At 43.1% G+C, this 25,475-nt stretch overlaps 1 protein-coding gene across 1 annotated transcript in view; it reads left to right on the top strand.

The window, feature by feature from the left end:
- LOC124606925 (dual oxidase maturation factor 2-like) overlaps positions 1-25,475 on the top strand; it is a 713,401-nt gene that overhangs the window by 364,431 nt on the left and 323,495 nt on the right. Inside the window, exon 4 of the mRNA XM_047139039.1 lies at positions 1,829-1,963. Within this exon, the coding sequence (XP_046994995.1) occupies positions 1,829-1,963 (135 nt within the window). The remainder of the gene's footprint in view (positions 1-1,828; positions 1,964-25,475) is intronic.

The following is a 25,475-nucleotide window of genomic DNA, read 5'->3' as shown; positions in this document are numbered from 1 at the left end:
GCGAAACAAGTGGCGCCAGTCAACACGAGAAGAAGACAAACAACCGCAACCATGCCAACTAAACGATACTGTCTAGCTTCCAACAGAGGGCGAAAGCCTACAAATAGCACCAATGCGAGCCGCAGCATGGCTCAGTTTTGTTTCCGGTTCGAAGTGACGAACCCATGTTTCATCGTCTGCGACGATGTTCGACAACAAATCTTCACGATCAGCGTGCTAACGTGCAAGCAATTCCACCCAGATGGCCCTTCGTTGCTCTTTATTGTGTTGTGTCAGGCGACGAGAAACCCAACGGACATGCCTTTGAGTACCTCACTGGTGGGTGAGTGTGTCAACACTACCGACAGAGGCGTCCAGTTGTGCAGCGAGGTGTTTGTTTGTGATCCTTCGATCACCTAGAGTGAGAGTGTCGGCACGTTAGAACATTGCAGGAGTCGCAGCTGTGTGCTGCTGGCCGGCACGCAGAAGATCGGGCAGGTTTGCGCGATTTCGTTGCGATGATGACAGAAGCCTCGCCCAACGAATCACCGTGCTTCCAGGCCTCCGCAGATATTCTGCAAGCGCCTGTGAATTAGTGCGATGCTCTGGTTTTCCGCCAAAAGAAATTCAATGATAGCTCTCTGCTTGAAATGCATCACAGTTGCAAACGCCACGTATCGGAACTTGATGAAACTGTAGGGGATGAAGCGGGAATACTTCACTATGTCCCATATCGAACTTAGCACTTTTGCAACCGAAATTGGCCGAAAAAAAAAAACGCGTTGCATTACTTACTAAACGCCCTCCTATCTTTGTGGTGTAGACCCACAAGTCTTTCCTAATCGATACGCGATCGTAATTCATTAGCATATTAAGTGATACTAGATGTTTTTGAGAATACATAATATCTGTTTACTATCCCTTTTGATCTCTGCATGGGGCAACCGCTGCAACATCGATAGCGCGATGAAGATATTTACTGAGGACAGATCGCATTGGAGGACGGCTGCTGGAAACATACTTGCTCGCTAAAAGTTGATCACTAAAGTAAGAAAGACTATTCTCGAAGACGATAAAACTCCTACAAGGCAGTAAACCTAGTTTAGCAATTTTTTAGTTCGAGATGTAGACAATGGCATAAAGAATATAAATAACACAACGACTTCTTCTACACTTTGCTCTTCGCTTGAAACGATGAATTAAATATTGATATTGCCGGATCAGTGTGGATGAGCTTTCCACTCTCTTCATCGTAAACTAAAATAAAGATTTCTCTCTCTCTCTCTCTCCCCATCCTACCTGCCTGAGCTTCTCCGAAATCTACAACTTTCTTCGTTCAGTAACTATAAAAATTCCATATTTCGTCTCTAAGCGGTTGAAGGCGGTGTGAGTTGTAATTTTAAAAGTTAGTACTTAACTTAAGTAACTATTTTGGTGTCTGAATATGTCTCTCGTATCTTGATTAATTACAATTTACCACATCTAAGAAATAATAATCACTCTTCATAGGACAAAACGCCTTTACCATCTTTTTCTCTTTTAAGATTATACTTTTATCTGTATTGCGGTCCATGATAACTGAACGAAAGTCATCTATCAATCAACGCTTTTCCGCACCGCTGTAGGAGAATATTACCTAGTTGGAACTATTTGACACCTGTAACAGTAAGCGCAACAGGGCTCGACTCCAGATGGTTGCGATTTGCAGACAATGCTATTATCTGTTGGTCACTGCTCACGTCGTCATTCGAATGGCTCAGCTGTTAACAGCGGAAAATATGCCTCAGTTTTCTTGTTCTCATGCAAACGACTGTCGCGTGATTTCGCGCCCCACCTTTTCCTGTTGCAGTGGCTAAGTACGGCTCCTGCTGGCACGTGGCTTCCGCCAACATCGTCAGCAGCTACCGCGCCTTCTCCAAGGAGAAGATGGCGGTCACGATCGGCGCCTACATAGGCCTCGAGCACGTCAACGTCACCCTCACCGGTAAGTTACACTCCAGCTTCTACAAGCACCTGCTCCTGCGACCTCCACGTAATGCTTCTGTTTCGTTAGCACGTAGAAGCGGTTTCTCACTCAGGGCTCTGTAGCGCAGAAAAAACAGAAGTTTATCCGCGATATTGCTGTTTGAGCTAAGAGTGTTTGTATTAAGTTACTTGAAGAAATACGCCAAACAGAAAAAAGTCTGGTTGCTGAATTTCTTCAAGATATTAACTGCTACCGGCGCGGCAATAAATCTGTTTTTTCAGGTAAAAATAAACTCATTTTTCGCCGTAATTCTTGTAAGTCAATATACGATACTCGAATGTCTGGCAGACATTAATCTGCCAAAAACTACCGATAGAGGAGGCACTGTGGTCAAATAGGACTCGCGGTCTGGAGAACGGCGGACTCGTTTCAGATATTAATTCATCTAATTGGCTCAGACGACTTACTTAATATTTCCTAGTTATAGCTTTACCCCTTTCTAAGTAAATAACAGGAATATTCCCTTTTTGTAACCAGGAAAACACTAGCCATCTCTTTCAGTAGTTGAGGTGGAAGTTTTTGGTGCTGGACTATCAATTTAATTGTAGTACTTCCGTTGTTACGCCTTTTCTGGTTAGAAATCGTGGAGCAAAACTAGTTCGTGAATCACTGCACATAATCACGAGAATTTCTTTGAAACCCTTCTTATCATTATTATTTAAGTAAGGTTCAAATGGTTCAAATGGCTCTGAGCACTACGGGACTTAACTACTGTGGTCATCAGTCTCCTAGAACTTGGAACTACTTAAACCTAACTAACCTAAGGACATCACACACATCCATGCCCGAGGCAGGATTCGAACCTGCGACCGTAGCAGTCGCGCTTTAAGTGAGGCGTAGAGTAATATTTCTTTTTTATTACGTACACTTTGTCACCTCAATGTCATTCACACGTAATCGTTGATTATTCAGCTTCATAACACACAACTTTTCTTCTGCGCAGCTGCTAATTTCGCAAATCCGTTTGCTATAAACCATCCAAAATGGAAAAGAAATCGATTACGTCCTTCCTTGTTTTTCAGTTCATCGCTTTTAATTTCACAACCATGGGAATAAGATATTTTTGCTGATTAAGATGGCACTTGACTTCGGTTGTTGCGCATCCTGAATCAAGATGACATAAATAAAATTTCCTAGATATCAACACTATTTCTATCCCAACAGAGATCTTTTAAACTTTCCTTCGCATACCGTCCAGGACAACGAGAATCACAAAAAGAATGGTGTAATTACATTAATTTCAAATTCTTATTGTGTGGGAAATGCAACTTATTAGTAGAGGTACACTGATACATAACAATTTTTGTGAAACACAATACGTTGGTTAATGTGTTTTCTTCGTGGTGATAAAATTTATCAAATTACGCATCCTCAAGATAGATATGAAACATCTGTATAAATGTACTAGCTATGACGGTAGAAGATACTATCTTTTGTCATTTTTTATGCAGACAGAATCAAGGGACAAAGGGACAGTTTGTCGCTGGATTCAGTTTTCTATACTTAATATGTTCCTTATATACTACCACACTCTTGAACATATTTAGACCAAGATTTCAGTACACACTCCGTAAGAAAAGGGCAAAAACTGTATGACAGATAAGAGTGACAAAATTACGACAGGAGAAAATTTTGGTTCTTTTCTGGACGAACTGATTTTCTTTTTCAGTGTTCTTGTTGAATAGAAACAATGAAACAACGTTCTCGGAACAAAGAGACAGGTGTATTAAATGGTAGAATGAAAATACTATTGGGAAGGAGGTGGGGGCGGAGCAGTTCAAGTAAATCGATTCCCATGTATGAGATATTCATTTGAAAGTTTGTGCTCTTTGAGGATAGTTAGGAAAAAAAGTTCCAAACAGATACTGCATGTTGGTGCTACCGTAAATGTGACATCCTTGTCAGGTTATTGGCGTCGTCCTACCATCCGAATATATGTATGTCGGTCAGGCAATAAATGTGGGCTAATACTGGACAGCGTACGTTGATCTTCACAAAACTAGTAACGCTGTTATTACCGCTGAGGGCACTATCAAATATACACAGAAAATTCTCAATATCGCAGCTTAATTGTCTGTTAATGAATTAAGTATAAAACCTCAACATCAGATACATGATTCGGGGCAATAAATAAAATATGTACAAGGTAAATATAAATACGAGAAATAATAATGTAATATTTTCTCTCATCTTCACCTTTTCTCCCCTCAAATAACAGATTCTGCCACAAAAAAAAAAGACAAATAAAATTTACAAGGTGCACCAAGAATGAAACCTACTTACTTGAAATTCATGATCTGGTACGTTGATCATTTTTCTACCATCTCGAATGACGAATGAGTAACTTTTCAAAGATATGTGCGTTGTGGACTAATATGATAACATTTTCGATTTCTCTGTACTATTAGGTTGCGAACTGGACATGTGAAGTACAATTTGTTTGAATCTTGTGTTGATGATATCTGGTCCGACGAGGAGCATGATGTGAAACAGCTTCCGTATCGTTTTCCCTGCCCAGTTAACCTACATCAATTGCTAATTGTTTGACTTGTTATTTCGAAATTAAAAGTTTTAGCCGGCCAGAGTGGCCGAGCTGTTCTAGGCGCTTCAGTCGCAGGTTCGAATCCTGCCTGGGGCATGGATGTGTGTGATGTCCTTAGGTTAGTTAGGTTTAAGTAGTTCTAAGTTCTAGGCGACCGATGACCTGAGAAGTTAAGCCCCATAGTGCTGAGCGCCATTTCTAAAAGTTTTTACTTACACCTGTTTCACGTGCGTTGCTTTTGAATGTACCTTCTCCCTCATCTTCACCACCATATTCGACTATTTACCTAAGTTGATACAAATCGTTTAGAAGCAGCGTCTGACCTTTCTAGTAGGACACTATTTTCTTGTTGTGGCGGGATATACAGGGTGGTCGGAATCGGTCTGAAAAGTTCGTGAGATTGTTACAGGGGATACTGTGCTGAGAAATAACTGTTAAGAAAACAATTCGATACTTCGCTCTTTTTCCGAGTTTTTTAGTATTGAAGTTATGCAATCAGGCTTTTGCGCACGCAGATTCAAGCTGCCTGCCAGACAGTGCTGCCAAAAGTGTTTCTAGTTAAGTTTTCTAAAACCGAAAAAATTGGCCTTATGCGATTAGGACTCTGCACTTAGGCTTCCGCACAAACTTAATTGTGTAGGCAGACACTTCGTACGTTCCGGTAATCGAGACTCTCGTCCATTAATGATTGATATCGGCACTGTTACTGGCAAGACATTGGTCTCAGGGATTCCAAAACCTTTCGAGAATGTTTTAACTTCATTGATATAAATGTGACATACAGTCATGCTGGAGGAAGGTGACTATTATTACAATAATTAGCAGTTCCCCATTCAGGATGACTGGGTCGCAATGGCAAAAGTCAAAAATCAGGCAAGGAATGACTTTATTCCTCATATGAAGTGTTTCGGAATGTATCCCTCATCAGATATCCAGGAGCGATTACTGCACGTAGATATGGCGTTTCAAGTTGTTTGGGAAACGCTATATCTACGTGCAGTAATCGCTCCTGGATATCTGATGACGCATAAATTCCGAAACGCGTCATATGAGCAATGAAGTCTTTCCTTGCCTGATATTTAACTTTTACCATTGCATCACAGCCAGCTGAAATGCAGAAGTACTGATTGCTTTAATTAAAAGTTTAACGCTGCATGATAAATCGCAAAAAAAAAGAAATCTTTTACCGATGTTGTAATAAAAATCAACAGTTTTTGCATTTAGCTCTTTGGCTGTACTGTGAAATGTTGCTTCTTGCCAAATCACATGATTCTTGGCCAATAGACGTACTGTATAAGTTTTGATGCGTGAGTTTGTTAGTATCAAAATATGCTCCGTAAATGGCCGTATCTTTTGATTGCATTCACTTAGAAGCTTCAATGCTTTTCACCGTCAAGGGACCATAGGCCTCAGTGTGTGACATAAATTTCAGCTCGATACGTCTACTCGTCCCTGAGAAAAGGGTTTTTGATAGACGGACAGACAGACAGACAGAAGTACAGACATCGAAGCGATCCTATAACAATTCCGGAACCCTAAAAACGCAACCTTTGCTTCCCTGTCTGAAATTTATCACTTCCGGAAAAGGCACATTTTAACTGGTAATGAGCATTTCAACAAGTGGTAACTCACGTTCTCGCGTGAAAAGGCTTCAATTTGCTCGCGCAACGGCCTATTCGGGTAATTTCAGTACTAAATAATTCGGAAACGGCGAAATGTATCGAATTTTTTTCGTTGCAATCATTTCTCGTAACAGTCTCTCCTGCAACATCCTTACACGCTTTTCAAACTGTTTCTGACCACGCTTTGTGCAACGTTGAACGTGGGTTACAAGCTAAACTGTGCATTCAACATGCACACATTCTTAACTCACCGGAAATTGTCATCCAACAACTACTTCGAATGAAGTCGGTCAATAGTCACTTCTATTAGCAGCAACCACACCGAAATACGCCGCTTACTTTGGATGTCTACAGTATCTTGACATAATGAGGTCCCCTTTCACTCGTGGTCGTACCGCACCGATTTCGTCGCGAGCGCTTGTATTTCAGGTCGATTCTTTCCAAGAGAACAGCGTCCGTTCGTTCAGATGAGTCACGCCGAACACAAATCTGGGCCGGAGCTAACGCCCAAGTTGTGAATCAGCTTCCGTATTGTTTTCCCCGTCCAGAAAACCGGGCTTAATTGCTGGTCGTTTCCCTAAATCACCCACCATGACAAGCGCCCCGGCCGCTTTCGTATCCAGAGTCGGCCCGATCTATTATATCTCCCGATCTGCAAGGCTGTACCTTACCGTAATTCGTGCAATCACTACAAGATGGGAGATTTGAGACCCGGTGTTTAGGAATGTGAGCGGTCGTAACTCTGCAGATATTTCCACGAATTACTCAACATGGAACGCTATTGAGATGACAGAGCTCGCAACTTACGCCGTGGTTGCTTTTGTTACGATATCTCGGGTCACGTCGACATAAAAGACTATAGGAGTATCACATTTACGACTAGATTCTACATAGTTTTCGCAATCTTACTGGGGGACTACGTACTGCGGTTACCGCTCAAGGTTTCGAAAATGAATCTCCCCTAAAAAAGCAACATTCGGAATTACTTCTGCAAGCTATGATTTGCCGCTGTCTCTCCATGTCAGAAAATTTAGTAGGATTTTTTCATTGCACTTCGTTGCAAAGCAATATCTGCATAATGAATGGTGCAACAGACAGTTTAAGACGTCCACTTAGAGAGGTATATCTCTCCTTCCATAGTAATGAAACATCACGCTTCCTTGGTGAGAACTTTCCAAAAGAATATCAGACAGTAATGAAAAATGTGAATTTCAGTGATGAGTTACAGACGGTTTTCACTGCTTTAGCAGTTGAACAACTATCAAGAAGTTATAGTTTAATTCATCCATTGGTACTTATATCTCTGGGCCAGAGTTACAATAAGAGAACAAAGAGTCACATAAAGATTTTAGTAAATGGGGCGCCCTCCGGATGATACATTTAGAAGTATCAGGATCTTTAACACAGTTTGCAAGACTGGAAAAGAAATACTGAGATTTAGTACCGAAAATGATAGGGTCATTGGCAACGGTGAAGAAATTCAGACTACGGGAAGAAAGGCAGGAAACTAGCCATAGCATTTGAAAGGGACCTTCTCCGGATTAGACTCAAATCATTTTGGTAAACCAGTGTTAAAGTAGATCTAGATGGCCAGAGAAGAATTTGAATCTCGCTGCTCGTGTTGCCTTAACTAACTTGATCCTTCGTTCGCTTCAAGCTGATCTCTTTGAAAACCCACAAGTTCTTCGGTTCGCAAGACTTAATCTAGTGAATCTAATCTTTAAATAATACAAATACTGTTGAGGTTTCCAGTAGGTAACAGCTCAGATTCACTAACTACAAATTTCATATTGACAGCGTCGTCCTAATTTACATAGTGTAGCTGGATGAGTCGTGTAGACTCGGCTCGCAAGGAAGTTCCTTACAGAAAAGCCCACACCCAACAATCCGTTGATCTTGAAGCACATGGAAAACTACAGATACTCGAATTACCGCGTCCACCGAACAATTCTCGTGCAACTGCCTTTCGTTGCCTTGAGGTGTTCAGTCTTGTAGGAAATCAGGCCTCTTCAAATTTTATTTAACTGTCTAACGCAGGTGACGAGTTTGAAATACCTCAACATGCCGAGCTACATTTAATGAGGTACGATTATATAAGGGGGGATCAAATAATTTCCGTTTGAGGGCGTTGCAGCAACATATATATAACGTGGCGCGATTCCGACGCTGGTACATAAGCACCGGCGTTTGGGCAAGGGGTTAGTGTGCCACTCGTGTCTTTACGACGTACGTGCGGTAGGTGTGGAAACGTCAACTATGGCGACGTTATTATCTAATGCGTCTACACAGGGCCAAGGTGTTGTTATTCTTTTCTTGGATGCCGAGGAACAAACACCGGAGACATCCATTGGAGAATGAACAGTGTGTTTGCGTGTTTTGTCTTGCAAGCGCATCTGCCTCTGCCTTTCAAAAGCTACCGTACTGCATGCGAGAGACGAAGGTAAGACGTGAGCACTGTAGTAACAGGATCACTTCTTCCCGTCCTGTTCAGTCGCGTATGGTAGGCGAGAAGAAGAAATGTACTCGTGGTCATTGGGTGAGATGCAAAATGTAAAATATAAGGAGTAGTCAAATGAAAATGAGACAGACAGGGAAAAAAGTTAATAAACTCGTTACTGTTTCAAAAGTACGCTATGACTGTTAATATATTTATCCCACTGTGAGACAAGAAGGTCAATGCTTTCTTCGAAAAATGTTCTCGGTTTCGTACGGAACCATGATTGTACCCATGCGTACACCTTCTTCGTCCAGAGCGAATCGACGGCCAGGAATGTGTTTCTCCAGGGCTACAAACAAATGAAAATCGTATGAGGAGAGAGCTGGACTGTTTGGGGAGGACGTATAAGAGGATCCTAGCTTCACTTCTGCAGCGTAGTCGAAAAAACCTTACAACATGTGGGCAGGCGTTATCCAGGAACAAAGTGATGGCGTCCGTCAACCAGCTACTCACTGGCTCTCTGGAACACTGCGCCACAATTAATAGGCAGCAGTATGTGGACACTTTGCAAAAACTGAAACTTGGCATCAGGTACAAACGCACAGAGATGTTTACGGACGGTATCGTTCTGTTGCAGGAGAATGCCCTCCCACATATCGCCAAGGTTGTTTCAAGACACTGCAGAAGTTCCACTGGGAAGTCCCTACACATCCTCCTTACAGTCTCGTTATCTCCCCACGCGATTTCCACATTTTTGGAGCTCTGAAAGAGACTTGCGTGGCGGTCGATTTGCTTCGGGCGAAGAGGTGCACGCCTGGATACAATGATGGTTCCATCGGTAACCGCAAACATTTTTCCATTAAGGCATTGACCGTCTTGTCTCTCAGTAGAAGAAATGATCAACAGTTACGACGATTACATTCAGTACAATAAACAGGTTACTTGCTTTTTTCCAGCCATCACGTTTTCATTTGACTGCCCATATTAATATCTTTCTTCAGTCGTACTATTTCCTAGAGCTTCGGAAGTTTGACAGCCAAATTTTCCATGACACACGTCGTCTTGGACGTAACTTCAGCCAAAGAAATTTGTCGAGCAGTTCTATGACTCTCCCGCGCTGGCTCAACTAATCCAATAGTAACTACGCAGATCCTGTTTGAATCTTATCTATCTGTTTTTCAAAGTAATTTGGCGAGAGTTGCAGACCGTCGAACAGTTATCAGGAACTGGTAGGACGTGAGTTTGCCCCTCTTCATGAGTGAATTACACTTCTTTTAGATTCCCCCGATAAATCTCAGTGTGTTATATCCTTTCTTCACAAATACGTTAATATGGCAATTTCACTTGGAATAGCTACGGTCAGGTACTTCCAGCTACTTGACAGTTATGACCAAATCTAGTAAGTGATCAGCGATGTGGCTCTGACACCTCGTACCACACCTGAAACTGCAATCTGAGAAGCAATTGGCGCCAAGTGACACAACGAACTGTTACAAATCGTTTGATTCGAGGACAGCTCCGAGCCAGAGGCCCTGTAGCGTGCATTCCACTGACACCAAACCACCATCATTTGCAACTTCAGTAGTGTGAAGAGGGAGTTCAATGAAGGGCAGGGTGGAGATCTGTTGCGTTTTCTGATGAAACCTGGTTCTGGGCCGGTGCCAGTGGTGGCTGTGTGTTAGGAGGAGGCCAGCTAAGTGCCGTCAACCAAGTTGTCTGAGTGCTAGACACACTGGACCTACACCTAGAGTTATGGTATGGGGTGTGATTTCATATGACAGCATGATACACCTTGACCCCAAATTTGTACGTCAGTCTGGTGATTCTGTCCGCAGCTCGTGGTCGTGCGGTAGCGTTCTCGCTTCCCGCGCCCGGGTTCCCGGGTTCGATTCCCGGCGGAGTCAGGGATTTTCTCTGCCTCGTGATGAGTGGGTGTTGTGTGATGTCCTTAGGTTACTTAGGTTTAAGTAGTTCTAAGTTCTAGGGGACTGATGACCATAGATGTTAAGTCCCATAGTGCTCAGAGCCATTTGAACCATTTTCTGGTGATTCGATCTGTTGTGCTGCCATTCATGAACAGTTTTCCCGGGGGTGCTTTCCAACAGGATAACGCTCGCGCACGTACTGCTGTTGTAACTCAACATGCTCTACATGTTGCCGACATGTTGCTTTGACCTGGTCTATGACCAGGTCTGTCTCCAGTCGAGCGCATATGGTTCATCATTGCATGACAACTCCAGCATCATCCACAAACAGCATTAATCGTCCTTGTATTGACCGACCATGTGCAACAGGCGTAGAAAATGGCTCTGAGCACTATGGGACTTAACATCTGAGGTCATCAGTCCCCTAGAACTTAGAACTACTTAAACCTAACCAACCCAAAGACATCACACACATCCATGCCCGAGGCAGGATTCGAACCTGCGACCGTAGCGGTGACGCGGTTCCAGACTGAAGCACCAAGAACCTCTCGGCAACAAGGCCGGCGCAACAGGCGTGGAACTCCCTCCCACAAACTGACATGCAGCACCAGTAAAAGACAATTCATGCACATACGCAAGCTTTCGTTCAACATTCTGGCAGTTACACAGGTTATTAATATACCAGCATTTCACATTTTCAAATTATCCCTCGCTTGCATTAACCTGTGATCTTGTAATGTTAATTACTTAAATATGTCACCTTGCCAGATATATTCCCCAAATTTGATTACTCTACATTAATTATTTTTTGGTGTTCCGATTCTTTTCCATTAGTGTACATACAACAGCTCTGCTTCTTACTGTAACTTGAGAGATGAAATTAGACATCGAAGATGCAGGGTTCATCCATTATTTCTCTTTCTCTGTATTCCTTGGCTGAATATTAACCGCTATTGTTGATCGTCCTTCTTCTTGCACTACAAATTTTACCACTGAAAGTCTAACTGAAAACGGAGAATCCGTCATACGAATCTTTCTCCCAGTTGGGGCCATGCAGAGAAAGAGTAAAGAAGTTGAGGCACGTAAGCGCAGTTCAGAACAAATCCAACATGTGGTGAATGTAGGTTTTACATAACTGAATTTTCTCCTGAGTTTTCACCAATCGTATAAGAATAAAAAAAATAAGGGTAGCCAAAACCCATCTCAGCACCAGACCAGGATTCATGAGAGTCTTTATTTCGTTGTAAGCCACCTTCAGTATCGAAATCGCACGCTATTACCTTTCCAGCCGGAAGTTCACCCGTAACGACCTCCTAATGGTGCCACCCACCTCCTACTATTGCGCCCTGCTGCCTGAAAAGCAGACACAGCTACTCCAGCCAGCACACGGCTGCCCCTTCATTAACCGCATCGTGCTGATTAGCCTACTGAGTGGCCTTTGTGAACGGTGGACGGGTCGCCAGAGGTCGCTAAGTCGAGCTTGTCTGGCTCGTTAGCGACCACGCCTGCCCTTGTCTAGGGCAGCTGAGAACAAGGGTGCACCACGAATGCACAGGGAGTCATTAGTTCCTGGTGCTCTACCAGTAACACGACACTCACAAGCACTAACGAAGGCTGTGTTACATCACTAATGCCTGCGAAATATCTAGCACTGAGAAGGATACTCGTACATCCGCTTGAAAAGAAATTTATACTACAGATAGAGTAACAATTACGATTACATAACCACATTTCTGCCTTGATTCTGTGATTTTAGTGCAAGCTGAAACCCAAAGTTCTACAGTCGACCTGTCTAAACGCCGTGGCGACATGGAGTCGAAAAGTCTCTCGATAATCTTTTTCCGTGAGGTTTTCCCACGACTCCAAAAAATTTCGAACCACGTGAAGTGGCACTTTTAAAGACACAGGACTTGCATTCCGGAGGATGGCGTTCCAAGTTCCCTTCCGGCCATCCACATAAAGGTTTTTCGTAAGTTTTCTAAGTCGCTTAAAGCAAAAGTCGGGAAAGCTTCTTTGGAAAAGCCATACTCGGTTTCTCTTTCCCCATCCTTTTAAACAATGTATTTATCCAATATGTGTTTCACCTTTTGCTACCAAAAACATCACATTACATAAATAAAATGCTGTTTATTGTTATTACATGTAATCTATCATATATGTACTCTAGTGCTTTAGGCTAGAAAAAGTTCCTATGGCTTGTCGAATTGCGAGGAAGTTTGAATATGTCTAATTATTTTTGAATTTATAGCACTTCTGGAGGAAATTTACTTGTGCCTGTATTATAGCTACTGGTCGCTATTTGTCCAGTGCACGTATGAAGAGTAGAATGAAGTTTAAGACACTTGTCAGGAAGAATCAGTGTGGCGGGAAGTGGGATAATGAGGAATGATGAGAGGCCTATGAAGTTGGTTAAATATGTGGATACTGCGATAAGGAATGCCAGAGTGGACAGTTCAGTTGACGAATGGCAAAGATGTTGAACACAAACATTAGTTCGAGGAAAGTAACTGCGAAAAAACTTGAATAACAGACGAAATACTTCCACTGATCGGCGAAAGAAATAGATACAAAAAATTTCAGAGAAATACAGCAATATGAATCACTGAGGAATGAAATAACTAGGAAGTGCAGGGCAGCCAACGCTAAATGGCTGCAGGAATGGCTCTGAACACTATGGGACTTAACATCTGAGGTCATCAGTCCCCTAGAACTTAGAACTACTTAAACCTAACTAATCTAGGGACATCACATACATCCATGCCCGAGGCAGGATTCGAGCCTGCGACCGTAGCGGTCGCGCAGTTCCAGACTGAAGCGCCTAGAACCTCTCGGCCACTCCGGCCGGCTGGCTGCAGGAAAAAAAGTTAAGAAATGTAAAAAGAAATTACAGGATTACAGGAAATTCAAAACAACCTTCGATAAAATTAAAAGCATGACTAGTGACATTAAGAGTGCAATGTCAATTCCAAACGCAGGCGGAGCACAGGGCGGATAGGTGGAAAGAGTATATTGATGGACTTTGTGAGGGGGAGGACTTGTCTGTTAACGACATGGAAGACATAGAGGATCCAGTATTAGAGTCAAAATTTAAAACAGCTCTGGATGACGTTATACCAAATAAAGCTTCCATCGAAATTTCTAAAATCATTGGGAAAATGGCAACCAAAGGACTACTCAAGTTGGTGTATAGAATCTGTGAGACTGGCGATGTACCATCAGACTTTCCGAAAAATATCAGTCATACAATTTCGAAGATTGCAAGGGCAGGTAAATGCGAGAACTATCGCACACTCAGCTTAACGGCTCATGTATCCAAGTTGACGGCAAGAAAATGTGCTAAAGGATTGAAAAGAAAATTGGGGATCTGTTAGCTGATGATCAGTTTGGCTTGAGGAAATGTAAGGACACCAGAGACGTAGTTCTGACGCTGCAGCTGGTAATGGACGCTGAAGAAAAATCAAGAAACACTCGTAGAAAAAAGCTTTCGACAAAGTAAAATGGTGCAATATGTTTTAACATCTGAAAAATATTGGATTAAGCGATAGGAAATATACAATACGTACAAGAACCAGGAGCGAGCAAGCGCACTGGGAGACGAGGAACGAAGTGCTCGGATTAGAGACGATGTAGGACAGGGATGCAGTCTACAGCCCATACGGTTCAATCTGTATACCGGGGAGCAATGACGGAAATAAAATGAAGGTTCAAGATTGGGATTAAAATTCATACTGGAAGAAAATGAATGATAAGATTCGCTGATGACATTGCTGTCCTCAGTGAAAGAAAGCAGAATTACAGGAATTACTGAATGGCATAAACAGTCTAATGAATACAAAATATGGATTGAGAGTAAACCGAAAAAAGACAAAAGGAGTAAGAAGTAGCAGAAATAGCGATAACGAGAAACTTATCATCAAAATTTTTATGGTCATGAAGCAGATGAAGTTAAGGAATTCTGCTACCTTGGAAGCAAAATAGCTCATTAGGGACAGGGGAAACAGGACATAAAAAACAGGCTTACACAGGCGAAGAGGGTGTTCTTGGCCAAGAGACGTCTGCTAGCATCAAACATGTGTCTTTATTTGAGGAAGAAATTTCTGAGTATGTACTTTGGAGGACCGCATTGTATGGTAGTGAAACACGGATTGCGGCAAACCGGAACAGAAGAGAATCGAAGCATTTATTTTTATTTATTTATTTTTTTCGTTGATTGTAGTGGACTGTAGCGGTTGAACAGTTGGCAGGGGGAGGTGGCAGATTACAGGACCGAGAAAGCAACAGGAATAGGGAATGGAAAAATTTGGGTTCGTATATAATTGTGCGTTTGTGCCTTTATTTTACTATATTTATAGTCCGTTAAAATAAAGATGAACAGGCACAAACACATAATCACGCAGAAAGTCATTCACAATGCAGTTTTAGGCCACTAAAGGTGCACTGCATTGTGGAACGCGAGACGATTCCGACGTCAAAACTAATAGTCTTCGTTTAACTGCACAACTGCGAATGCGTTAGGCACTACTAATTATTAATATGCAGTTGGGAATCAGATAGTTACAAAACTCATGACTATGTGTTCAGTGTTATTTAAACTATCGAATAAACCAAAAGCAATGAGCCGAGAATGAACTCTATTCGTCTAAACGGGGGATACCTTCAAATGTGAAAAGCTATTTTTCGTAAATTCGTACCAAAGTGAGAAGGCACTTACGACACAGGGCGTTCACTTCTTCTCCGCGTTGTGAAGACGTAAACCGTTACTAATGGCATACTCTACAAAGTAGCTTAACACGTGGTACGCTCATTTTCATAGAGCGCCTTGCAACAGCGCGCCAGCTGCAGCAAGTTCCCAGTACGGCCGGCAGGTCGTTTCAGTCCGGTGGGCACGCGCTATCTTCACACACCGCCGCACTCCAACACCTGATAAACGCGTTTGACATTCAACGTAGCTTGAAAAAGGCAATTACCTCGCCTGTTGTGGCACACCATGAAATTCCATAATTGCTTGCAGAGATGAAAGATGAAACGTAGAGAGAGTAGACCGAAGAGGCGAGTGAATAGAGAAGGAAGACGGTAAGGTTGTATAATAAGTGACGGGCGTTGATGGGTCCGGTAACCGTCTATAGAAAGGGGAGGGAGAAAGATGTGAGCGAAAATAATGTATTTTGTTCTAGACCAGTGGTCTTCAAAATGCTACCCGCGGGCCGCATGCGGCCAGAATCAACTGTTTGTACGGCTCGTAGTTCTCAGTCATGTTTTATAATAATACGGATCTAGCAACAAACAGGCGAATCCAAAACCGTCAGTTAAGGCTAAGCGCTTCTTAAGAGTAAAAAAAAAAAAAAATGTTTCAAATGGCTCTGAGCACTGTGGGACTCAGCTGCCGTGGTTATCAGTCCCCTAGAACTTAGAACTACTTAAACCTAACTAACCTAAGGACATCACACACACCCATGCCCGAGGCAGGATTCGAACCTGCGACGTAGTAGCAGCGCGGCTCCGGACTGGAGCGCCTAGAACCGCACGGCCACCGCGGCCGACCTTAAGAGTACACTTTTCCTGCTCAGTAACAAAAAACATACTTACAGAGACAGCAAAGTTTTAAGATGTGCTTGATTTTAACTGAGGTTGTTAAGTAAGCTGGCCTCTCACAACAGGGACGAAGCTTACTGCAAGGGCAGACAGTGGGGTGAGAGAATGTGGTAGGGGAACTGTTTTCTTGTCTTCCATGGCAGACAACTGATGAATCTGCGTGCGTTGTAGCGGTCAGATGCTACGGTATAAATTTCAAACGGAAGTTACGTGAATTCGTAGCAGAGAGTTGGAGAGAGGGTCATCTTCAAGCGCTGTATATTTTTTTTAAAAAGGAATAATAAATTAAATTAAGGCTGTCGTAATAGAACGGAATGAGTAGAAGGAAATTAAAATTCAAAACATTTAATTTACTGATATGAGCCTGTCTCATAGTGCATAATCCATTTAAATATAAATACCTTTACTGTTATTAAACAATTAATTATCAGATTACAGAAAAAACACTTCCTCAGGAAATTACAGTGTCATAACACTGGTGTCCATAAGGGTGCTATAAATCGGAAATAGAGAATACGAAGAATTTCAAACGGTGTCGTCGATCAGTAGTTGGGTGCGAAATTATCGCACCGTTACTGTAGCTTGTCTAGTGGGGGGTCATAACACATCAATTTATGTGGGTTACGAGTTAATTATAAGATCGGTACATGTGCCGCACAATGGGTCTTGAGGAAAAAACTTTGGCGACAACTGTACTAGACCATCCCGCTGTTTGTTATATCGATGCAAGTAACTGTTTTGTGAGTTTGACTTAAGTCTTTTATGTCCTGGCAGACTTCTTCGAATGGCTGAAGCTTTAAACGGACCGATAAAGAAGCTAATTTCGAAATAGTACTTCATAAAGCCGGAGTTAACAGCAAAACTGTTATTTGAGAAGTGATAATTCGAGTGACTAGGAAGGCTGACGGTTACAAGAAATATTTTTCATGAATTCCAAATGAGATGCAGTGGTAATAGTTGCAACTTATATAATAGAACTATTTGTTTGTGTTTACTACAAATATTTTGTTCATTTCCTGAAACGTTTCTGCCACTGGCCCTCTTCGAAAGTATTGTACAAGCAAAAGAAAGTCTTCAAACAGCAGTTACACACATAACAATATATTTGTTATTTTATCTGGCCGAGCGGTTCTAGGCGCTTCAGTCTGGAACTGCGCGACCGCTATGGTTGCAGATTCGAATCCTGCCTCGGGCATGAATGTGTGTGATGTCCTTAGGTTATTTATGTTTAAGCAGTTCTAAGTTCTAGGGAACTGATGACCTCAGATGTTAAGTTCTAAGTTCCAAGTCCCATAGTGCTCAGAGCCATTTGAACCATTTGTAATACGGGACAATAGCTTTACCGGCGCATTTAGCTTTGACAGCACTGGCCGGGCAAGTGGTCCAGCTAACGTGCACTGCTGTGAGCAGTGGCAGTTCAGACGTAGAAAGAGACGAGCAGAGGACAATACAGCTTTGAATGTGAATTTTTAAACAGAAGGAAATAATATATGGTAAAACTCAGGTGATTTTCTCCTTAGGTGACCGTACGGAAAATGTAACATGCCATCGATATTAGCGAACATAGTATTTTAATTAAAAGCAGGAGTGATGAAAATTCGTGACTAACGAGGGTAATTGTTCTACATGAGCTGTGTGTGGCGTAAAAGCGCACTGTAGTACCGCAATGCAGTAAAAAACGTAAGCCACTGAAGGTGTCGGAGTCAGCTGTCTGGTAATCTCTGAACTCCTACCACATCGGACACCGCTGAACACACTTTAGTACAGCTACGTTGATAACGAGTCTATCAGAGACAGAACCCCAAGCCAGAAAAATTTCCACATTTCCTCCTCCTCTTTCGTGAAGTGCTGTTCTGCAGTTCGCCATCGTTAGGCAGTGACGTGTCACAAAGCTTCGTGCATTAGTTGCAGTATGTTTGACAGCGTAATGTCTTGTTATTTCTCGCGACAAATACCTTAACTTGGCTCCATATCGATTCTGTCGGGTTCAGACTGCAGTGTTACGACCACAAGAGAGCCATTTGTTATTTTATCCATCATCAGAAACTGTAGTCGTATATTATGAAATAATAAGCAACCAGTTTCATAAAAGAAATTTAATTTCTTTGACGGTTTCAGGCACTTAGTGCTCTTCTTCAGAAGGTTATGCCTGTACATTACTTGTGTCAGCAATAAAATGCATGGCCGGCCGCGGTGGTCTAGCGGTTCTAGGCGCTCAGTCCGAACCGCGCGGCTGCTACGGACGCAGGTTCGAATCCTGAACAACTGAACCGTTGAGTACGTTTTTTTACCTTTTTTTATTACGCATGAATATTTTCATTTTTTCGTATAAGCTCAATACAGGTCCTTTGTTCAATTAATGGTGTACCTCAAGCTCTTTATCAGTGTTGCTGAAACTGTGTCTTGAATTTCTGATGTGTCCGGACCAGTTCTGACTGTATGAATTAACACGACCTTTAGTCCATGTAATTTATTTACACTAGCAGCAACGTATGCCTTATGACTTGTTCTAGATGATTGTGGCACCTGTCGGATGCAGAGTAGATTAAACCGCGAGATGCAAATAAACAACATTCCATGCTGACGTGTAATGTAGTTGATTTATCTGGCAACGCTATGGAGTATGGCGTCATGGGTGTTTACGTCATGCAGTCTGCCAAGACAATTTCCTGCGCTGCTCTTGTTTAAGATGGTGGATCAGTTTCTTACCGTCACAGTTCTTCTAAAACAAACATATTTCTTGGTAAAAATTGCGTTGCACCTGCATCCTGACAAAAAACTGAGTTTTTAATGTAATTATTTATTAATGTCAAACATTGCCTTTAAACTTTAATATAGTTTTGTGATTGCCATTATTATTTATTCTCCATCATTTACATCACGTGCATGTCTTCGCTGCTGATATACTGCATCTGGCATGTCTTCGCATCCAGAATGAATTTTCACTCTTCAGCCCAGTATGCACTGATTCGAAATATACCTATGAACCCAAAATCCAGGTTCGAGTCCCGGTCCGGCACACAGTTTTAAAATGCGAGAGGGTTTCAACTCTTCGTACTTTGTCATTTATTTATGCCTGTCCCTCGTTTTGGGATAAGAGATCACCTTTGTGCGTTTACACGTACTCTTTCGATGGAGTCTTACCTGTTATGTATGAATATTTATTTAGTTTAACATCAGTCCCTTCTAAGGCTCTCCCTGCCAACAAGGAAATTTGGCCCTGATTTCTTAACAAATTCTCTATCATGCTGTACCTCCTTCTAGTTAATGTTCTCCACACGTTAATTTCTTCAACAATTGTGCACTGAACCTTCTTAGTTATTACCGTCAGCTTTACTTCCGACTTGGCAAAGGGCCTAGCAGCTCTGGGGATTGAAGACACCAGGTGGAACCGAGCACAAAACGGAAAGGAATGGAGGCATTTGTGGAAGCAGCTCGTGGTCTGCAGGTCCTGTGATTGACGGAAGATTCACCAAGCGCATTTTCTTTCGTGTTTCGGCAGATATCTGCGGTTCCGGTTTTGAAATGTGTACCTGGAGTCAGGCCCAATAAATATTTCATTTCATGTATTTTTTGTGGTTCCCATTCTCGATGGAAAGAGTCGGTTTTTTTCCTGTTACCACCAAACTAATTTTGAAAGCGGAATGTTACATGTCCATTCGATAGAGCGATCTCAGATTAGTCTAGCCTCTTATTACTTTCATCGATATGTGTCAACAGGGACAGTAAAAGAAGGTGGATAACCAGTACTCCAGCAGCGACTGAGCAGCGCTGCTGTATGGAGGTAACTGAAAGCACGGACCAGAGCAGGACACGAGTCGCTGTCGGAGTACTGTTTATTCATCGTGTTTTAATGTTCCTGTTAAAACATATCGATAAAACTAACAAGGGAGTGCACTAATTTTAGACCACTCTAGCGAATAGGTACGTAAAATTTCTCTTTAAAAATCATTTTCTCTGTAACAGTCAAGAAGCCGACGCTTTCCGTCGACGCTTGGCGTCGCATGAAATACGTTATGAGCAGCATTTTGTTGGGCTGACTCCAGCTACTCACTGCAACAAAGACATTTCAAGTATTTGCCGAAACAACAGGGACTTTTAATATTAACACGTTGTATAAATATCTAGCGGCTGTAGTTAAGGTACAGCTACTCACAGAGGTCCAGTGCGGGCTGTAATTATCGAGTGGCAACGAAACGTCGCAGATATTCTAATGCTTTAATTTGGAACATATTGACGCGGGAAAAAATTACACTACTAGCCATTAAAATTGCTACACCAAGAAGAAATGCAGATGATAAACGCGTATTCATTGGGCAAATATATTATACTAGAACTGACATGTGGTTACAGCTTCACGCAAATTGGGAGCATAGATCCTGAGAAATCAGTACCCAGAACAACCACCTCTGGCCGTAATAACGGCCTTGATACGCCTGTGCATTGAGTCAAACAGAGTTTGGATGGCGTGTACAGGTACAGCTGCCTATGCAGCTTCAACACGATACCAAAGTTCATCAAGAGTAGTGACTGGCATATTATGACGAGCCAGCTGCTCGGCCACCATTGACCAGACGTTCTCAGTTGGCGAGGATCTGGAGAATGTGCTGGCCAGGGCAGCAGTCGAACATTTTCTGTATCCAGATAGGCCCGTACAGGACCTGCAACATGCGGTCGTGTATTATCCTGCTGAAATGTAGGGTTTCGCAGGGATTGAATGGAGGGTAGAGCCATGGGTCGTAACACGTCTGAAATGTAACGTCCACTGTTCAGAGTGCCGTCAGTGTGAACAAGAGGTGACCGAGACGTGTAACCAATGGCACCCCATACCATCACGCCGGGTGATACGCCAGTATGGCGATGACGAACACATGCTTCCAATGTGCGTTCACCGTGATGTCGCCAAACACCGATGCGACCATCATGATGCTGTAAACAGAACCTGGATTCATCCGTTGAAATAACGTTATGCCTTTCGTGCACCCAGATTCGTCGTTGAGTACATCATCGCAGGCGCTCCTGTCTGTGATGCAGCGTCAAGGGTAAGCGTAGCCATGGTCTCCGTGCTGATAGTTCATGCTGCTGCAAAAGTCGTCGAACTGTTCGTGCAGGTGGTTGTTGCCTTGCAAACGTCCCCATCTGTTGACTCAGGGATTGAGACGTGGCTGCACGATCCGTTACAGCCATGCGGATAAGATGCCTGTCATCTCGACTGCTAGTGATACGAGGCTGTTGGGATCCAGCACGGCGTTCCGTATTACCCTCCTGAACCCACCGATTCCATATTCTTCTAACAGTCATTGGATCTCTATCAACGCGAGCAGCAATGTCGTGATACGATATACCGCAATCGCGATAGGCAACGCTGATCAACTGCTGTTTGTGTATGAGAAATCGGTTAGAAACTTTCCTCATGTTATCACGTTGTAGGCGTCGCCACCGGCGCCAACTTTGTGTGAATGCTCTGAAAAGCTAATCATTTGCGTATCACAGCATCTTCTTCCTGTCGGTTAAACTTCGCGTCTGTAGCACGTGATCTTCGTGGTGTAGCAATTTTAATGGTCAGTAGTGTAGTTCCAGTTTTGGTCACCAGGTGCAAATCTGGCATTGTGAATGCAAGAAAGACGTATAGAAATATTTTCATTTGTAATGGATTAGGAACGGGACATGGGCAGAAAAGGTCAAACAAGTGAAAATGGCATAATGGTGATTTTATTATTAGCCGCCTCTTACATAATTTGTTCAATATGAGCACTGGAGACGTCGACGAGGTGCTCCATCCGTAAAACGACGTGATCAACAGTTGCTTGCAGCATTTTCGGTGGAATCTGAGCAACGTGCTCCTGTGTACTGGTCTTCAGATCGGGTAGAGACAGAACGTGTCCTTGTAAAAACGTTCTTGTAGATATTCTCCAGACCAAAAGTCAAATGGATTCATATCAGGTGATCTTGCTGGCCATGTATCTGGAAAACCTCTGGAGATAACACGTTCTTGTAGTTGCATTAAGCAGGTATTTCACTGGGCGAGCGACATGAGGAGTTGCCCCATCTTGCATGAAAACAGTGGTTTGTACGCAGTAGCGCTCTTACAAGGCAGGAATTACATGCTACACAAGGAGGCGTCGATAACGCACAGACCTCACGGTACGCCTGACAGGCCCTCTGTGTGTGGTATCCTCAAAGAAGAACGGACCGAGAATGAACGTGGTTGTGAATCCACCAGCACACGGTCACATATGTTGGGTGCAATGGCTCTTCGCGCGCAACATGCGGTTTAACAGTATCTCAAATTCGGCAATTTTGTGTATTCACATCATCCTTTAGTGTAAAATGTGCCTCGTCACTCCATATAAAATTTCCCAGCCACAAATAATTTTGATCCATGCCAGAAATCAAAGAACAAATTCAGAATGTTTCTGCGGATCAAGAGGTTTCATTTGCTGCACCGCCTGGATCTTGTGTAGTAACTTGTATAAAATAGACTGCAAAACTTTACATACTGTTGACCATGGGATGGACAATTCTCGTGACACTGCACGAGCAGTAGCATTACCCGGGGCACATGCTGCATGGGTAACTACAGCAACAGCAACTTCGTCAATAATTTCCACCGGGATAGCACGGCTTCGTATGTCAGGCGACAGACCAAGCACATACGTGTTTTCGAATTTCAATATCATCTTCTTTAAATCACTTAATGACACCGGAGCTCACCTCCCACTTCTCTTCTCGACTGCCAAACTGTTCACTCACATTATGGCTTGTCAAATGACAGCGTGGATGCCGTACCATAATACAATTAGTGTACAGCGCCAGATCTGCATCCGGTCGCCAAAATTGGAACTAAGTTTTTGCAGCATTAATCGGTTCCGCATTAACGCATTAGCACATTTACCAAGTTTCGCTGCCATACAACAATTACAGCCCACGTTGGACCTCGGTGATTAGCTGCACTTGAATTATAACCACCCGATACCTTTCTGAATCACTGGGAAAATTTCGTTGCCACCATGTCGCAGCTTGTGTGACTGAAATACCTCCAGGAGATAGCACCTTGTTCTGTTTACGTAGTCTGAATTGTTTGTCTGTTTGGGGTTCTAATACTGATGTAACGTCAAGAGAAGGCGAAAAAGTATCGCGTTTGCGTCCAAGATAAAATAGACCAGTATCTTAACAAATACCCTACGACACTTGTTCTCTGTCTTTCCATAGAAAATCGCATACTCATACTGACCAGTAGGTCGAGACGCCGCCAACCAGTCCTCCATCTATACTGCTGGCGCCTTCCGCCCCTGAGTTATTCTCGTGTGTGTCGCATGAAATATTCCAATAAATAAACTGCACGCTCCCATTCGCCGGGCGGCAGAACAGGTCGGCCGCTGTCCCACGCGTCTCCCTACAGCGGCAATTAAAATTATCTACGCTGGGCGACGAATAAAATATCCAGTCCTCCGACTCGAAGACAAATACGAAATGTCCGGTCACGTCAATTTTGGCGAGGGTAATTTTGCAAGCATGGGCGTTGCTCGGCCGAGTTGCGCAGGGTGGTTCTCTGGCTCGAGATTTTTTTGTTTACTTTTTTCCTCGTATCCGTCCCCCCTCCTGCATGACAACTGCGTGGGTGAGACCTTAATTAACGCAGGCAAACAACAGCGGCGGTTGCGACGGCGCGGGGTCCTGGCTGGCTGCTGGCTCGTGCCATCCTAAGGCGAGCGCAGACGATCAGCGAACACCCGGCGCGCCGCCGAGGCAATGAATATTCTTAAACGGTAATAGAGGGGCCATTAGGCACGCGCGCGCGGGGGGGGGGGGGGGGGGGGGGGGGGGTCGCGTGGGAGCGCGGGCGTGTTGCTACGGCTGACCTTTCCGCCGGTCACCTGTGTCCGGCGCAGCTCTGCATGCGCAACGAACGAAACGACGCCGCCTATAATGCCGACCGAGTAATTGAGACGCCTGTCTACGTCCAACAGCGTTCATAATCGTTCCGAATAATGTAAGCCACCTCTGTAAGAATTCATTGTAATTTTCCGTCGATACGCAATAAGCTACGTTACATCAACTATTCTGTAGTCCAGTAGAATTCCAACACCAGAAATGATAGCAAATCACGAAATTAAGTTACTGTGCGTATGCAGTATCAACTGAATCTAGAGTCACAGATTATTTTTATTTCCACTACACTTTTCGAAGGGTTAAATCTCCATCACCAGGTTGGACAAAATGGAAACACTACGAGAAACGCATCCTTAAACATAAATACTGGTAATAATGAATTAAGGACATTTGACAACAGAATAACACGCAGAATAGGAAACGTCATGAGAAGATAAGGTATACATGTGGCACATGGCCGGCCGGGGTGGCCGAGCGGTTCTAGGCGCTACAGTTTGGAACCGCGCGACCGCTACGGTCGCAGGTTCGAATCCTGCCTCGGGCATGGACGTGTGTGATGTCCTTAGGTTAGTTATGTTTAAGTAGTTCTAAGTTCTAGGGGACTGATGACCTCAGAAGTTAAGTCCCATAGTGCTCAGAGTCATTTGAACCATTTTGTGGCACATGAAACAAATATAACTCTGCAGAAAAGATTTTAAAAAAACACCATTCAACAAAGCGGGTACGTACCATCTAACCTGCATAAACTGTGATTGGGTACACATCGGACAGATATTGAGAAATTTCAGGTTAAGAGCACTAAAAAGCGACAGCACAGGTTCCACATTTGCAGACCACCTCATCAAAGACAACCACCACCACAGTGGCACAGAAACAGACTTCCAAACACTAAAACAATGTAATCATCTGTACCAATTTTAACAACGAAATAAAATTACCACATCCAAGAACTATAACACAGAGCAGTATCAATGAGCCAACATTATTATGTAACAAAACAGTATTCGACACTCTAAATGGACTGTCGGATAGCACAAAATAAAACATACACACACACACACACACACACACACACACACACACACGCTCGCGAAACAGATTCAAGGTTAGTGGATGTCGAAAAGAACAACAAAACAAAACAGCAAACTTGGAAGCGCACCAGAAACATAATATTGTGCTGAGAAAACGTCAGCCCAACTACACAAATACCCGTTTGCCACATAAAAACAAACTTATCACAGCTCAAGACTAGCCAAATATTACAGTGATATGGTGTACTAATTTAGGTGTGTCCAGGACTGATTTTCTGAGCACGAGGACGTATTACCGCATTTCCTGTACCACCACAATTACTAGACCTCAATATTACTCAGCCTCAATAGCCTACTTTAGAGAAGTTTGTGTGGCTGCTATTCACACCCATCAGCGTTACCTCAACTTGCCACTTTTTGGAAATTTG

The sequence above is a fragment of the Schistocerca americana genome, chromosome 3 (genome assembly GCF_021461395.2).
Source record: "Schistocerca americana isolate TAMUIC-IGC-003095 chromosome 3, iqSchAmer2.1, whole genome shotgun sequence".
NCBI classification, from domain to species: Eukaryota; Metazoa; Arthropoda; class Insecta; order Orthoptera; family Acrididae; genus Schistocerca; species Schistocerca americana.
The sequence above is the reverse complement of the archived record's forward strand: the minus strand, read 5'-3'. Positions and strand labels throughout refer to the sequence as shown.